Raw genomic sequence first — 16,411 nt, 5'->3', positions numbered from 1 at the left:
TGCCTGCCCATTGACCAAAGAGAAACCTTAAAGATGTCAGTAGTACAGTATTAGCAAGTAATATTAAACTTCTTTCTAGTTGGGTAGAAGATGAAGTGGCAGGCAAAAAAGGATTTGGAAGCTTTACGAAATATTTCATTGTAGGTTGGGGCCAAGATTTCCATATTTAGAGAATTATCTATTAAAAAACAGTAGCTAGTTGAGGGAGGCGATACATGGTTATGTACATACTTGTACCGTTTTGGTATTTAACCAGAACGATTTGATTAATTTTGACAAGTGCTTGCAACTGTCTCCGGAAATATATCCAGGGACCAAGTGCTTTTTGTTTGTATTAAAGAAATTAGACAGATGCTTTCGCTATTGTTTTCAGCTGTTTCCAGTATAACAAAGTGCACAAAAATCCAGTCCCACAAAGCATAGGAAAAACAGAGCAGAAGGATGAGAACTCTAACAGATACAGAACCCAAAGGGGGATGTATTGTATCTGTATTGTTCATTAAATGGTTCACATTAGCTTAGGAACACTGGAAGTGTCATGTAGGACCAGATCCATTCACCTAGTCCAATTTTCTGTCTCTGGCAATGGCCGCTACTAGAACAAATGAAGAAAATGTTGTAATGTGCTGTAAGGAATTATCTGCACAGTGGAGAAACTTCTTATCCCCCATCAGTGAGGGGTTAGCTTGTTTCCTAGGGATTGAGAGACTTGTGCAGTTGTGAACTGGATCAGTCTTCTAAGGGAGACATATTTTTGGTCATGCAGCTGCATGAGCATACACAGCTCATAGGAGAAATAGGATCTGAGCCTTTGTATCCTATGGATTTTTGGTCCTCCAAACTTGTAGTTTTCTGGCACTTCCCCAAATATTAGCCAGTGTGATTTTTTTCACAGTTATGTGAATAGATAGTGTGAGAGTTGAATACTAGGGCACTGATGGCTGGTTATGGACAGGGGGAGTATGGGGAAGGCAAGGTGGAAGCCTGGCATTTCTAGGGAACAGATTCCAGGTTGTGTTGTATGGTGGCATTTTTTTCTGATGGTGAAATATTTGTCACTAAGTGAAAGAGTAAAAAATAGATCATATGACATGCTTTGTTTTCATTTCCTTTCTTTTGTAGTCACCCACAAATTCAATTTTTGCATAGTGATACACATTACTTACAGGTCTGAAATAAACTTTAAATGCTAACACCATTGAGCTACTGTTCCTTCCTTCTGTGCAAGTATAAGATGCTTATATTCTTTTTCCTTCTAGATGGAACCAGTTGGGCAAAAGGAATCTTATCATTTCACAGAAATGCTTCAAGCACGGTGCCCATCTCAGGTAACAGGGCTTTTTTCAATCAATACAAGATTTTTAGCTACTCCTCACAGAGTGTCCAGGCTATCTCGTTGTCTATATCCATGTAAGTCCACTTTCAAATACTGTTGTTTAACTGTAAGAGAATGCTGACTTCCCAGGAGATTTTTTTCCACAAAGATTTAGATTACAAACTGCTTCTCAGGCTCTCGTACTAAGGTTCTTTAAGAAAAAGTGCTGAAACCCCTGAACATTTTTGTCTGAAAATGGAATTCTTGATTGGTGTTTAGTTACACTTCCATTTTTTAAATTTCCTGGCTGGGGATCCATTTAAGCTGAATTAAATCATAATGAATTATTGTTTAAAGAGAGGGCACCACCTGCATTGAAATAATTTCTGGAAGCAAAACAGAAACTACCCAGCATAAGGAATTCAGATTGACTATAACTTGAATCTATCTTTTGGCAGAAGGTGCCTGAAAGTGATCTCTCTACTATTTGTGTCTCAGTAGATGTATTTTTTAGCATTTTTCCAAGCCTCCAACTTCTAGCAGGCAATAAAATATCATTTGCTTTCTACCTGGTTCTCCCACCTCAGACTGCCACAATTCTTTTCTCAATATTGCAGTCATCCCACATGTTTAAGAAAGTGTAAGAAGTCTTAAAAGGAGTGGGGATGGCTTCTGGGATTGGTATTAGCCTCCTAAGCTTTTTGCATTTAGACCACCATTTTTAGTCTGACCCCAGTTCTCAGTGACCAAAAGTTCTTAACATCTGAAGACGCTTCAGCGAGCATTAATTGAAAGCAGCATCAAAACTGAACTATCCTCTATTCTTTAATCAAGCCTCTTTCCCTGTTAGTGCCTCTGCAGTTGCAGACAAACAGGAAATCTGTATTCAGGCTGGTTGGTGTGGCATATGTCATTAGCTTTGTTTTCATTAAATACTTGGAGTGTTGTAATGTTTTTTCCCCCTCTTGGAAAATCTACCCAGCTGATTTCAACATCAGCTAATTGTCTTTTTGTTACTGACAGTAAATGTACTCTCTTATCTCTGCAGGAGCATCCCTATTTTTTCACGTACAAGAATAGTAACTACTTGTCTTTTCCTGTGACCTCGCACACTGAAGCATTGTCTCAGGTACAGAAAGCCTTAGTGTAGCATATATGTGTGCTTGGAGGGGGGGGCTAAGGCTGAAATAGGAGAGCCTTAATCTCATGAATATTATTGTATGGGGGAAAAACGTGATCCCAGAATATTAACACCTTTTCCTTCTGACCCCTATATTGCTACCACACCTTTTTCTGAGTGGATCTTGTGAAGTGTGAACCAAAGTTTGCTTCTCTTCATTCACCTTGTCTTCACTGCCCAGAATGGAGTGATTTATTTCTTTTTGTATTGGGGTGTCTAATGACCACAAGCTGTCGCAAGATTCAATTATGGTAGAGGCAAAACACTTTCTTTTTTTGTGAAGCAAACTGGTTGAGGGCAGCACTATATCATTGTCTTGGGCTGACCTGACCTCATCTCATGGTCAAAACAGTAAATGCCTCGTCTTCGCTGTATGTTTACTTCAGATCACAAGACCTTAGTTATTCTGAGGTAAAAAGTAGCTTTTTAGCAATGAAGATGAAGCTTGAATGTGGGGTTGTTGGATAGCGTACTATAGCCCTGAACAACAAAGGATCGTGCTACCCATCTTGGAGCAAGGGTAGAGTGTCTGTCTACCTAGGTATAAGAGTACCCCTTGTGGCCCACTTGCTACTTTAAGATAACACTTCATTCTCTGGGTCTGATTTTCATCTCATTTGCATTAGTGTAACTCCATTAATTTCATTAGTTATTCTTGATTTATGCTTATATAATGGGCAACAGAATGAGGCTGCTCACTTGTCAGATTTTCAGGAAGGGCTGTGCTGTGATGATGGGGCAGGAACAGTATGTTAGGGTGAAAAGGAAACCTGGAATTGAGTAATAGGCCCGTTCACAGGACCAGTGTCTTCCCTTTCAAAATAGGTAATTTCTCCTTGGTCACTGGCTTGAAAAGAAGTAGGACAGTGAGGGTCAACCGTTTTGGCAGGTGTGCCACAAATTAGCCCCATACCCTCCTCAAGTGTCACTCCAATCCCCTTCCCCTGCCCAATCTGCTGGTCTGCTTTCTTTTCCCATTCCTGTAGTCCCTGCCTGATCTGCTACTTTGCTTTCTGCCATGTCAGCTGCTGTGCTGCCTGTCCTCTCCCTCATCTGCCATGTGCCTCTCAGAGGCTGCCTGGCTACTTGTGACACCTGTGCCTCAGGTTGGCTACCCCTGATGTAGGCCATATCCATGCTGGTGCTCAGGCAAATGCTCCCATTTAGATGCCAGTGGCCAGTCTCTACAGACAATATAGCTTAGAAATATTTTTGTCAGTAGTCAGAATTCTTCTCCTGATGGAGGCCCAGACTAACTATCTCAACTTTGAAGAAAATCTAGTGTATGTCTTGCCAAAGCCCAGGTCACTAAGTGTGCCTTTTATATGTTATATTGTGCAGAGTTGTACCTAAGAAGTTTTGAACCTTGGATAACAGTAGCAGCAGCTGGGCCAGTGGTGGCATTTGCAGTGCAAGGGCTAGCAGTGGTGGTGTCCACTATTCTTGTACTCCCTCGAAGTCGGAGCCCTGGGTCGGTGCCCCACTCACCCACCCTAGTTATTGATGTTGCGTGGAATTCAGTTTTACATTAGGAAACTTGCATTATATTACATCTTTCCTTGGAGAGATCTGAGCTTGTTTATAATACACAATGAGTTTTGCTATCATCCATTTACCAACACTCCCCCCCCGCCCAACCAAAAACCAAAAAAATCCTCTTTGTAAAGCATTGTGTTATGTATACTTCCAGGAAAGGAGCTATGGGACAAGCGTTCCCTGTCCAGACCGCAGTCCCTCTAATTCAGTTCCTGTTTCAGGTATGGATATGTCTTTTTTGGAGAGGTGTTTCAGTGCATTGTAAAGGGGTACTGTCATCTAGTTTTAGGCACAACATTTTAAAGTTTTATATTTAAAGTTACATCAGTTTGGCACCAAGATGTAAACCTTTCCTTGTGGTGTATAAAGCCACATGCACCTGTGTTAGACTTGCATATGCCTGAAGAGGAAAGCAAAGCTAGCATATGCAGAAAGTGAAACTAATTCATCTAAATTAGCTGTTCAAGTAGAACTACTACATGCAACAATTATAAAGCACTACATGTCCATTGGGGTGTGCAAAATGGGCTGTATTTGATTCAGATTTGGCCCAAATCGGGAATAATGATTTGATTTGTTGATTCGGATCACTGTCCTGATTTGGTTCGGCTGAATCTGAAGATTTGATGCTGATTCCAAGAGTCAGAGATTCGGACATAGACACAGCTTTAAATGTTTTTTCTACATACCTTGAGGTACCAAGCACGGTACAGTGATCAGCTGCAGAAGGACCCTGTGCGCTCCCTGCTCCCTGCACACTCCCCAGCAGACCTGGAAATAAAGGAAAACCTCGGAGGTGGGGTTTTGGCAATATCATTTATTTCACCAACTTATGTAAAAGAAATGTGTTTTGAAATGTCTTCATGCTGGCAGAATCTCTAAAGTAAGGAAACAGATTTTTTTTCCCCACAGAAATATATCCCAAATACAGAAATCTTTTCTAACCACAGAATAATCTGAGTTTAGCCCTTAACATGTATTCAAGAGTTCCCTTCCAGAAACAAAATTGAACCATATCAGGGCTGGCCCCCAATAAAATTCAAGGTTAGGGTGGGATTTCTGAACTGGTGCTTTTAGTTTCCGTTAGTTGCTCTTGTTATATAGAAAAAGATTTTTCAAGTCTATGCATCAAGCCTCTCGGGTATTTTTTATGACTGCCAAAGACACTTTGTTTTCTGTATGACAATAAATCTTAAGGTAAGACTGAATGATTCCTTAGTTAACTTAATGATTGATAGTAAGCTAGCTTAAGTTAGCTTACTATCAATGATTCTTTAGTTAAGTTAGCTTACTTTTTAATCTCATTTTAATGTACTCTTTCCAGTGACATAGTTTATAATCACTCCTATGTGTTTCATTCTGTAAACTACCTCAGCAAGTGTTGATTATAGACGGCAATATTATCTAATAATTAGTTCTTCTGACCTGGACATTTGCCTCTCTTTTTCAAAGTTAGATATTTTCTGAGACTGTAGAGAAGTCTAGAATCAACACCATTTTGAACATATATCTGTTTAAGAAGCCTGTGGTGTTTTGCTGAAAGACACTTGCATTCTTGTGGCAATTAAAATTTTATACACACTTTTTCATTACAATATTTTTAATAGGTAATTTTTCAAAGTAGATCTTTGTTACCAAAGAACCTAACTCAAAAGTGGCTAGATATAGTGAACCAATATACATAGTCCTAAGTAAATAAAGCAATTAGAATTGGTATTTCTTCTCAAAGAGTAAACCTTGTTTGTACAGAACATATCCAACTGAGCAACATCAAGATATGAGTACTGGAGCAGTGCCCTTGCATTCTAATGTGACTGTCTCTTTACTAACGTACTTGCCACAACTTGCAGTATAGTCTGGATTTCCAATGGATCAATTTATGAAGTGCTCAGTGCTCACGACTTAAGTTAGGTTTGCAAGAACTCAGTTTTCCTTCAGGCATATCATTATGGGCCAGACCTTAAAAGTGCACAACAACTCTTATTGCAATATTTATGGCTAGATTTTCAAAAGAACTGAATATCAAAATACTGAGGGTTGGTTGGCTTGTTTTTAATTTGAGTGGTTACTTCATCTAAACAGTAGCAAAGCTCTTGAAATTTGAACCCCCCCACCGTCTATTTAAAAATGCTCTTCAGACATAGGAAAAAATATGTTTGTCTAGGTACTCTTGTAAAATCAAGTCTGGAACTAAGGACTAAATCTAAAGACACTTTGTGTTTTCTGTCTCAAATAAACTATGGTTTCTTTTAAGAAGTGGTGGCAATACTAAGCATTCTGCTTTTTGCAGTTACCGAAGCAGCCCCCTTGGGCAGCCAAAAGAAGGGAAATGGGTGGGGCCAGAAGGAGCCCAACATGTTAGTGTGTGTAGCTCAGTGACCTGGATGCTACCCAGAATGAGAGAAGACCTAGCCCTTGCTCCCAAAGGGCATGTTTATACGAGAGGAGCTGTGGCAATGTATCTCCTCGCTATGGCGACACAGTGTTGGCGGGCACAAACGGTGATGTAGATGTAGCTCATTGTTACTGTGCAGTAGGGTCAGAAACAACCCCTGTGCTGTCGTGTGCAGCTGCTAAAGCAAGGACAAAATAACTGAGCAGTAACAACTACACAGTCAGGTGCATGTGTAGACATGCTCAAAGGGACAGAAACTTCTATATTGTTCTCTACCCAATGAATGCAAATACAAAGTACTGTGGTCAGATTGAGAAAGAGGTCTGGAGAAGGTGCTGGATGAGGTCTAAATGATGTTCTAACAGTCAAAGTGCTTTGAAAAGAAGCAGGAGGTGTAGATTCAAATGGCTTCTGGGTGAGGGACTCTAAAACCTCAGTCTTCTGCTCTGTTGACAAGTGCCTAACCACTAAACTATTGGGCTCCAACGTGGGAGGGCTGTCTATTGGTGATGGGTTTATACTTGGCCTTATGCATGTACACGAGTGATCCTCATTCTCCTTGTGCCTGCTAATCATGGGCTTTTTACTCATCCTAATGTGTGAATCTGGGTCACTCTGTTTCACCATGTATGTGCCTGGCCAGAACGTAACTCTGAGCATGCCCAGCAGGTAAGTTCACTTAGACCTGAATTACTGTAATGCCAAAAATTTGCATCTGTGTGGCTGTGCATGTGCCTTTTAGGCACACAGAGTGAAACAGTATTCAGCCCAAAGACTTTCTGCAACCCTATTGTTTGTCCCAGAGAAAAGGTTTCCTGAATAAACAAAGTGATTAGAAATTTCCTTTTCCCAATTTTTCTTTTCCTAGTTCACAATTTGAGGCCTGCAGACATTAAGGTGATTGCTGCCCTGGGAGATTCACTCACAGTAAGTACAGATGACTGAATAACCATTGTGGATATAAGTGATATAAGGACATTTCTGACTTCTTCTTTTTTTAACTTTATTAAGGAATCCAATTTATCAAATAACAGATTTAACATTTCAAGATGCATCTAATCCCCTAAAATGGGTGCTCGATCCCCAGGCCAGACCTGGCCTGCTGTGTCATGTCACCTGGTCTGCAGGGCTCCCCACGGGTACAAAAATTTGGCAGTGGGGGAGCAGTGACACTGGACCTGTAGGGAGCCCTGGGCCCTATGTGCTAGATCAGGTCCCGGATCCCAGAACAGAGAATTGGGCAGGGGTGGGCCTTCAGGCATGATCTGGCCTGTGGACCAGCCCCGTGCCACTCATCTGGCCTGTGGGGCCAAAAGGTTGAACACCACTGCCCTATAATATACATAAAGACAGATACTTATTCTCATCAAGAGTGCTGTCTTAACCTAGACACTTCTGATTTCTAATGAGGGAGAGAGCAGTACAAACACCGATGTGTTCCCTTGGGCCAGTCATATTCTTGATACTGTCTTCTACCATGTCTCAGCCATGACCAGGAATGATCCAACTTTAATGAACTTAAGTTTGATCTTTGTGTTTGCATTATTCCAGTTTATGTCAATATGAGTGCAGCATCCAGAGGCTCTGTGGGATTGGACTATACATCAGATAGAAAACTGCCAGCATGAATTTTAAAAATTGTAAATTCTCATTGATCATAGCCATTCTCCCTAGATACTTGCCTTTATAGCCATTGTAAGTAACATAAGCACAATGTTATCAGATCTTCAGCTAATGTAAATTGGTACAGTTTCACTGAAGTCTATAATACTGTGGCCATTTATGCCAGCTGAATATTTGACTCGCAGGCAACAGAGCCAAACTGATGTGTATCATTAAATATTGTATATACTGCCCATCTAGAGAACTAGTTTCCCTATGGAGGTTAACTCTACACTAGCTGTGATTTCCCCTGATCTGTGAGTAGTATTCATAGAATCATAGAAAATTAGGGTTGGAAGGGACCTCAGGAGGTTATCTAGTCCAACCCCTATGTTGCCCTGTTAATACTATGATTTAGCATGTTCTGTCTGCCCTGCACTAGTTATTACATGAACCCTTACTGGGGGATGATGCAGTTAATGTATCATGAGATGTAACAGTGTAACATAATAGATTTTGAATACCTTTAACCAACAAAGGGCAAATTTCTCTCTAAAAATGTTACTGTTTTTCAATCAGCCTTTCCTTAAAAGTCAGATGGCCAAATGGGGGATACATCTCTGCATTATACAAGCAAAAAATAGGATGGCAATGATTTGCTAGAGAAGAAATCATACCCTTAGCCTTTATATGTTTTAAGAGCAAGGATTTGGAGTCTCTTGGGGAACTGTTGTCACTTGGTCTATGAGCATCCTTTTCTAATAATTTTTATTAGGATCAGTCAGGCTAGGGACAGAAACTACACATAAACCAGTATAAGTGATTGGAAACGAGTTCATATCTGTAGCACGATAGAAGTCCAGTGCACATAAACCACTTTCAAAATGGCCAAAACTGTTTTAAGATAAACCTGGATGAATTTGGTATTAGACTTAATTGATTTAGGTTAAATAAGTTTATGGAATATCTGTCTGTCACATCTCTGCTTAGCTGATAAACAACCATGTGAGTACCCTGAGCAGTGCCCTTCCCTAACTTACCTTCCATGTCTTGATGATATCCAGACAAATCAAAGGAGGGGTTTCATGATGTTGTAAGTCGTGTTGGGGTACTCATGGTCCGGTTACGGCTGACTTGAGGCTCTGCCTCCCCTATACCCTGTCCACTCGTCAACCATTGATGTCAATACATTACGGCCTGTGGTAGCTGCTTCAGCTGTCTGTCTCCACAAATCCATCAATGACTGGATCTGCATCATCCAATCCCTCATTGGGTGAACTCGGGGTACAGTGAGGGTGTACCTGTCATCCTCTTTGCTGCCTACCTTCACCCTAATCCCAGGGCTCCCTGTTCTGGGCTTTCCCCTCCTGTGAGAGAGCTTTTACTTCTTGACCCAATGGGTGTTTCAAAAAAAATAAACAAGGTCAAAAAGGAAAAGAAAACAAGAAAGCGGCTGCCAATGGGGGGCTCAGACAAACTCTATTATGCTACCTCCCTTCTAAGTCTCCCTTTTTGGTAGTAGCAAGGGAGTTGAGGGAGGGTAGGGAGTCGGACAGTGGCTCCCTGTCTTCTCCTGGCCTTATATCAGTGGGGACCTAGCAGCTCAGGTGCCCCAGAGCTTGACACCCCATGGTGTTCCCCGCACATGGGCTCAGTCTGCTTGGTGTCAGGTCCCTGCCCCCTTCCTCCCTCTTTGGCACCATCTGTGCCTTCTAAATTTCCCATGGTGGTGCCTGTGGCTGATTGACAGTGAGCTCAAAAAGAGGTGCTGCAGCGCCACATGTTACACTGGTCCAGGCTCACTCCCCCTTACTGGTGAGTGGCCCTGATCCCCGATGCTCTCTGCCTTTTCCCCTCTGGGTTAGACAGGGCTCTCAGGGGTTTGGGCAGGTGTGCATGATCTTTGCTGCAACACTGTTCTAGATCCCTTCCAGATTCAAGTTGATTCGGAGTCCCCCAGCATCCCAGGATGCTTTGCATCTACCACACAAACTCCCCCTTGTAGGGTGGGCAGGCTAGACTTGGCACAAGCTGTTTGCTCCATCTGAGAAGGGAGGCATGCTCTGGTGCCTCCCAGCTTTGGGCCTGGGCTACTGCAAGCATGTGGCTCCATTTCCAGAATCAAAAGTGAATGTCTATTCACTTGCTTATCAGTTCAATCTGTGCAGTTTAGACTAACCTGCAAAGACTGAATTGATTCAGCCTCTGGATTTTTGACTGTCTGTACTTGGCTTTAGGGAGCAAGTTATGCTAGAAACTTTATGTGGAAGGTGCCTTTTAACTTCTGTCCTTTCTCCCTTGATCTCAGGCAGGTAGTGGGGCAGCAGCCAAACCCAATGATGTTCTAGATGTTCTTACTCAGTACCGAGGTCTTTCTTGGAGGTGAGTGCCACAATTTTATTTAACCTGAATGTGCACTTTGTCCCATGGAAGTTGCCCTGTTCTCTGGACATTGGCCCCTAGGGGTGCTGGAGAAGCACACACTTCTATTGTCCTGCCTCAGATTCCAGTGACTTTATGACCTGAATACAAAGGAAGAAAGCATTGCTTTCTAGGGAAGATATAATGGGAAGCTTGAGTGCCCTTGAGACTTATCCCAACTTGGGGAGAAGATTTAAGCTGAATTTTAAGTTCTTATTCATTTCATTGTTAATCAAGCCAGACTTCAGGAGAGGGCAAATTAGATTTTTAGACTTCAAAGAAAGCAAGATAGAAGTGCACCTTAGACTTGTAGAACAACTGAATTTGCATAAACTTTTGTGACTTCATGTTAGCCTGGCTAACTTCCTCTCTGCTCTTTAGACTTCGGGTTAAGTTTTTACTGTAGAACAGGTTGGAAAAGATCCTTGTTCACATTGGGATTTTCAGTAGAGAGTCCCTTCAAGATGATGTAAACCCAGATTAAGAAAGGCTTCAACCCCTATTCTCTAATGCCAGTCTGAACTGCTCCTTTCTGATCCTGCGGTTCTTGCATGTGCTTGTCCCCTGTTTGTTGATAGTTCTCCTGACAGAAGGGCTGCAGAATGAGGCTGTTTTAGTTTCTATCTTCCCATCCAGCTGTAATCTCCTAGTCCTATCCCTATCTTAGTTGCATTGTACAAGGCCATCAGCAGCTACAAATCAGTGCACACCTAGACTTTAAATCTGGCACTAATATTTACTATACAAGTAAAGAGAGTCAGTATAAAAGGAAGTAACAATCATTATTTTTTTTTTCTGTAACTACAGACAACTTTACTATTTAACTGTAACTTTATCAAGTTGATTCCACACCCACCCCATCATTTCTCACTCATGTGGATTGTTATTAGAAACTTCAACCATATAGAGTTTTAAAGAGGAATCATAATGCCTCAAATTAAATGAGCACTGTAAAAAAGAAGGAAAGAACCAACTCTGAGGGTTTGCTTTTTTGTTTAAAGAGGGCTTTCAAAAGGAAGGCTTTACAAAAATTTAAGAAGATTAAGCATGTCTTTTAATATATGTTCCTAGTGCAAATGCTTTTTAATAATGTAATGTTCTACTTATGTTATTAGAAGCACAGTTACATGATAATTAGTACAGAAGAAAGGGTAAGTGGAAATTAATCAGCCTAGTTCCAGTCTTCGTATTGCAGAAAGAAAAACAAATATATTTGTTACACCTCAATTTTTATAATTGCATCTATTTCCTAATTAGCATAACTGGTGTAAGACTACAGGGAATCCTGTAAATATAATGACCACCTTAATTACACAGGATGGGTAATGATAAAAATGTTAATAGGGACAGAATAGCAGATATGATAGAAACTATACTTAGTCATTAAAAAAAATCCTCTAATTTGTTACACCTCACTTCTTAATATATGCCAAAGCATAAAACCATGCAATGGAGTTAAACTACAAGGTAGAACTGGGATGCACAGCCACTACACTATAGGACAGGGGAAGGAAGGAAGACTTTTACCATGATTGTGATGATTTTGATAATGTCTCTTTAAATATGACACCTGCAGCACTGGAATGCAGATGTGTAAAAAAAGTATCTGGGTCCTTGGGGCAACAGGGTGCATGGAGGCAGTGGCAACTTCTGGCTCCTGCTATGCTGCTGGTGTGACTGGCTGTCATGGCAGCGGATATTTTCTCTCACAACCACATCCAATCCTAGTTATGTTACTGAAGCAATGGGAAGTAGAAAAACAGCTTGCCTTTACTTCATTAACATCCATCAGGAAGAACATTCCATAATTAATGAGCATCTGTGTAGAAACACCATTAGAGGGAGCTCTATTACTTATTCCCATACCTTATGAAGTAAACATCAATTTGAAATACTTTTGCTTGTTTGTCTCCATTTAACAGTATTGGAGGAAATGAAAACATAAGCACAGTCACCACTCTACCAAGTAAGTGCCTTTTCTACCCCAAACTTGTCGTATTTCTAGAGCAGTTTAATAATTTATAGAAGAGACGTGAAGAAAGGTTCGCAAATTGCAGAATGGCAGACTGATCACCTTGTATTCAGTATCCAGTACTGAATAGAAGGTTTTTAATAGTCTATGCTGTAATTTGCTGTGCATGACTTAACAGTGTGTTTTGTAATTCCCCGAGGTTTGGGTTAGTTTGCTATTCTTCTTGGTTTATTGCTCTAAGATGCATTCAAATGGATAAATGAAATTTAGGTACTTAAACAGGAATTAGGTGCAATTAAGACATCTAATTTGAAAAGAAGCCATCTATGTCAAACCTCATTTTAGCAGCCACAAAACAGTTCAGGCCCCTAGATTCTTAAGTGCTTCCTGTCAGCCGCAAAACTCCCTAGATGTCTAAATATAGGCCTCTGCACATGCTCAGAAGTGATCCAGAGCAAATGCCTAGGTTCCGTGTAGGTGATCCAGATCAGAACTGGGAGGCAACTAAACTTCACCTAATTCCCCAGTCTGCTAAGCATTCACAGAGCACAATTAATGCCTGATTTTTGCACTGACCTGATGTTGGTGACAATGTAGCATGGACAGCCACTGTCACTACTGAACATGGCCACCTTCTGTACAATAGCCTAGGGATCAGAGTAGTTGCCCAGAAAGCTAGAGACCTGGATTTTAGGCTCTCAGCTTGAGGAGACTCGAACTGTATTATCCCCTTCCCAGGAGAGTGCCCTAACCACCAGGCAATGGATAGGCTGGGGGAGAATGCTCCCTGCTTCTCATGTTGAGACAGGGCTGCTCTGTAGCCAACAGTGCAAGGAGTACAGCAAATAAGAAGGAGCTTGATTCTAGCCCAGTGAAGAGGGCCTCTCTGGATGAGAGATTTGGTATAAATCCACCTCTGATTTTATAGTGAATATATGTGAGTTTGCCACTTGACTTTGCAAACCAACTAAAATAACATTGCCAGGCCAGCTGCTCATTGCTCACTGCAAACCAGTTGCATTTCATGGGTGCTTCTTCTTTTTCAGATATTCTTCGTGAATTCAATCCTTCCCTTCAAGGGTACTCCACTGGCTCCGGTGGGCCAAATTCACTAAATGCATTCCTCAACCAGGCTGTGGTAGGAGATCGTGCAGAGTGAGTGAGGACAGATCTGGAGAGCAAGGAGGGGTTGTTTTGAACGTGGAGCAGATTGTTTTAATTATGTTCCAGTTAAAGATGGACGAGACCTGGATCGGGTGGTGGGGGCTACCAAGTCTGCAGGGGATTCCTGGATCTATAGGAGGGTGGGAGGGGAGGAATAAAAATAGCCCACTCAGCATCAGAGTGGGAACAGCACGGCCCTGGAGCTGGGATGAGCAGCTAGGCTTTCCCAGCACAGGGCATGTACTGTGAACATGGCATGGCATTCAGGAGATGGTGTTAACTCTTTCCTAGACTGGGTTAACCCAGTCTTGACCTAAATTAGTGCACTTCCTCAGGTGACCTAACTTAGATTGGGCATGCCATTTTTTGCCTGCCCAAATGGGCTCTTGGGGTGCAGGCAGAAGTGCAGTTCCCTGCTGTGACCGAGAAGGCTTTGCAGGAAGTGTTCTGAGTTACAACAATCCCTTGGAACAAACAGAAGTTCACTGTTGGTTTCAGGGGATGGGGAATCTACCTACTGGCTTCAGCCTACAGCCAGTTGCAATGGCTCCCCAACCTTGCTAAGTGAAAAGTTTTCAGAATGGGAGGAGGAAAAGGAGAAGAGGGAGCTCATTCTAGGGGCTCCCCAGCCAGCTCTGGAGGGTGGGGTGAGTAAATTGGAGCCCCCTGCCTCAGGGGGGGTGGGAAGGGACAGAGCTCCTATACACTTAACCCACCCTCCAATAAGGGCTGAATAAAACCCCAGACTGAACTCCCTCTGCTCCCTTCTCCCAACTCTTGCTCTGAAAACAGCTAGAGGCTAGCAGGCAGCGCAAACAGAAGTTACAGAAGATGAACTGTTTTGAAATGTCTTCATCTGACTCCTCATGTAATAAGGGGTCAGATCCATTTTTGTAGCTGTCTGCAGCTGTGCACTTGTGTACGGCCATGGCTATAAACTGCTTTCCTTGGCCAGATTGGGCGAAAAGTGTTCCTTCTGCCTGAGTCATCTATTTAGCAGCTTTGCCTCCTGCCATCTCTTCACAGCATTTGATGATGTAAGCCCTCTTCTTATGAAAGCTTATGCTATACATCTCTGATTTAGATGGCTCATAAAGGTGCATATCTATCCTGACCTTTGTCAAAATGGTGAAATCCTGGCTCTGTTGAAATCACTAAGGGTCTTGCCTAGACAGCAGTGGGAGCAAGATTTCACACAGAAACTGACATAGACAAGGCCAGAAGCTGCTTAAAGTTAGTCAGTACCTTCAGTCATCAGTGAAATGCATGTCAGCCTTTCTTGTGCAAACTTATCAGTGCTACTGTGCATCACCAGGTTGATGTCGTGCAATATCTTGTATAATAACAATCTAGTAAGGATAGGGAGAGGTCTTTATGACTGTTATCACTCCTCTGAGAGAGATTATCCTGATAAACAATTGAAAGGATGCAGTTTATACTGTGATACAAATAAAACAACAAGTGAAAAGAGATGATTGTTTTCTAAAGCATAATTACATGTAAAAATCTGCTGTGTTTGAGTGTGATTCATTGGCAGGCCCACATTTCCCCTGAAGCCTGCACTGCATTGATTCCTCATTCCATTGAAAAGGTCCAGTTCCATCTCTAGATGTGGCCTATTTCTGGAACCATATTTTAAGAGCTGAAACTGAAGTTTTCCATTTTTTACCATATTCTTTTAAGGGTTTTCACAAAGTCTGCTTGTTCATCTGCTTTCCTTAATGTCCCATTTCCCATGGAACATTACAGATGTCCCCCTCTTTTTCAATTTTTAGGGATGTCCCTGCACAGGTTCGGAAACTAGTGGACCTCATGAAGAATGATGCGGTGAGTCTCAGCAGACGATGAATATCTTTTAAGTAAGATGTAGTAGCGTTAAAATGTTGCTGTGGCTATGATAGTCCCTGAGTTTTGAGAGAGGAAAACATTTCTGCAAGCCTTCTCTTATTGGACCAACTGTATGGTTGGGATAGACTTAGACAAGTTTTTGAATGCAAGGCAGAAAATTATGGGTAGGGAAATGGTGAATTAGATGGAGTACAGCATCTGTTGGTGAAGAGTCTGGTTCAGCATGCAGTCATTTGGGCTTTCTCTTACTGCAGAAAAGATGGGAGTTTTACAAAGGTGTGATTGTTATTTCACTGTTAAACCCTAGTGGAGATGAGCTTCCTATAGTTTTTACTGCAAGGTAGTTAGACAAGTCCAGTACTATATCCCCCGCCTGTAACTGGCCTTGCCTCTTTTACCTGAAAATAAAACTACAGAGCCTTGTTTCAACTAGGATTTTACCATGGCATATCTAAAATTGTTAATTTATTCTATGCGGAATATGCATCTTTTGTCAGCAAGTACAGTTACTTGACCATGCTGAAGGCAATAGTTTCACCCAATGACGCTCATTTCCTGTTTAGTGAATTTCTGAAGCAGGGTGATCTATGTCATTTTTAACCAAGTGGTCATTATTTTTGTTTGTAAATTAACCATAAACTGTTATTGACTTTTTACACGTTTGTTGTTCAGAATTATCTCATTAATGGTTTATGAAACTTATCTACTTATAGGTCACATGTCAGCTCACAAACTTTTCACCTCAGCTATTGCTTTGAAAGTTTGCCATTTGTAATTCAATAAGTGTGCCTCTGAGATCAGTAACCTAAGTCACATGATGCTATTTTGGCTTCCCAACTGTGAATCTGAGAGGCATCCAAACAGCTTTCAAGATAATTACATGACATGTCCAATATAAACCCTCTGGTGAATACATGTTTGCAAAAATATTTATCATGCCTTCTTTCTCTGTGCGCTTTCTTGTAAACAAAATTTTGC

General features: G+C 41.5%; 1 protein-coding gene across 1 annotated transcript in view; it reads left to right on the top strand.

Moving 5' to 3' along the window:
• The window catches only part of PLB1 (phospholipase B1), a 102,706-nt gene that overhangs the window by 24,109 nt on the left and 62,186 nt on the right, over nt 1-16,411 (top strand). Inside the window, exons 8-15 of the mRNA XM_019548590.1 lie at nt 1,260-1,328; nt 2,364-2,444; nt 4,186-4,252; nt 7,295-7,353; nt 10,337-10,410; nt 12,372-12,415; nt 13,468-13,576; nt 15,361-15,412. Of these exons, the coding sequence (XP_019404135.1) occupies nt 1,260-1,328; nt 2,364-2,444; nt 4,186-4,252; nt 7,295-7,353; nt 10,337-10,410; nt 12,372-12,415; nt 13,468-13,576; nt 15,361-15,412 (555 nt within the window). The remainder of the gene's footprint in view (nt 1-1,259; nt 1,329-2,363; nt 2,445-4,185; nt 4,253-7,294; nt 7,354-10,336; nt 10,411-12,371; nt 12,416-13,467; nt 13,577-15,360; nt 15,413-16,411) is intronic.

The sequence above is a fragment of the Crocodylus porosus genome, unplaced genomic scaffold (genome assembly GCF_001723895.1).
Source record: "Crocodylus porosus isolate Cpor-Errol unplaced genomic scaffold, CroPor_comp1, whole genome shotgun sequence".
NCBI classification, from domain to species: Eukaryota; Metazoa; Chordata; order Crocodylia; family Crocodylidae; genus Crocodylus; species Crocodylus porosus.
Note: the sequence above shows the minus strand (reverse complement) of the source record. Positions and strands in the feature narration are given on the sequence as shown.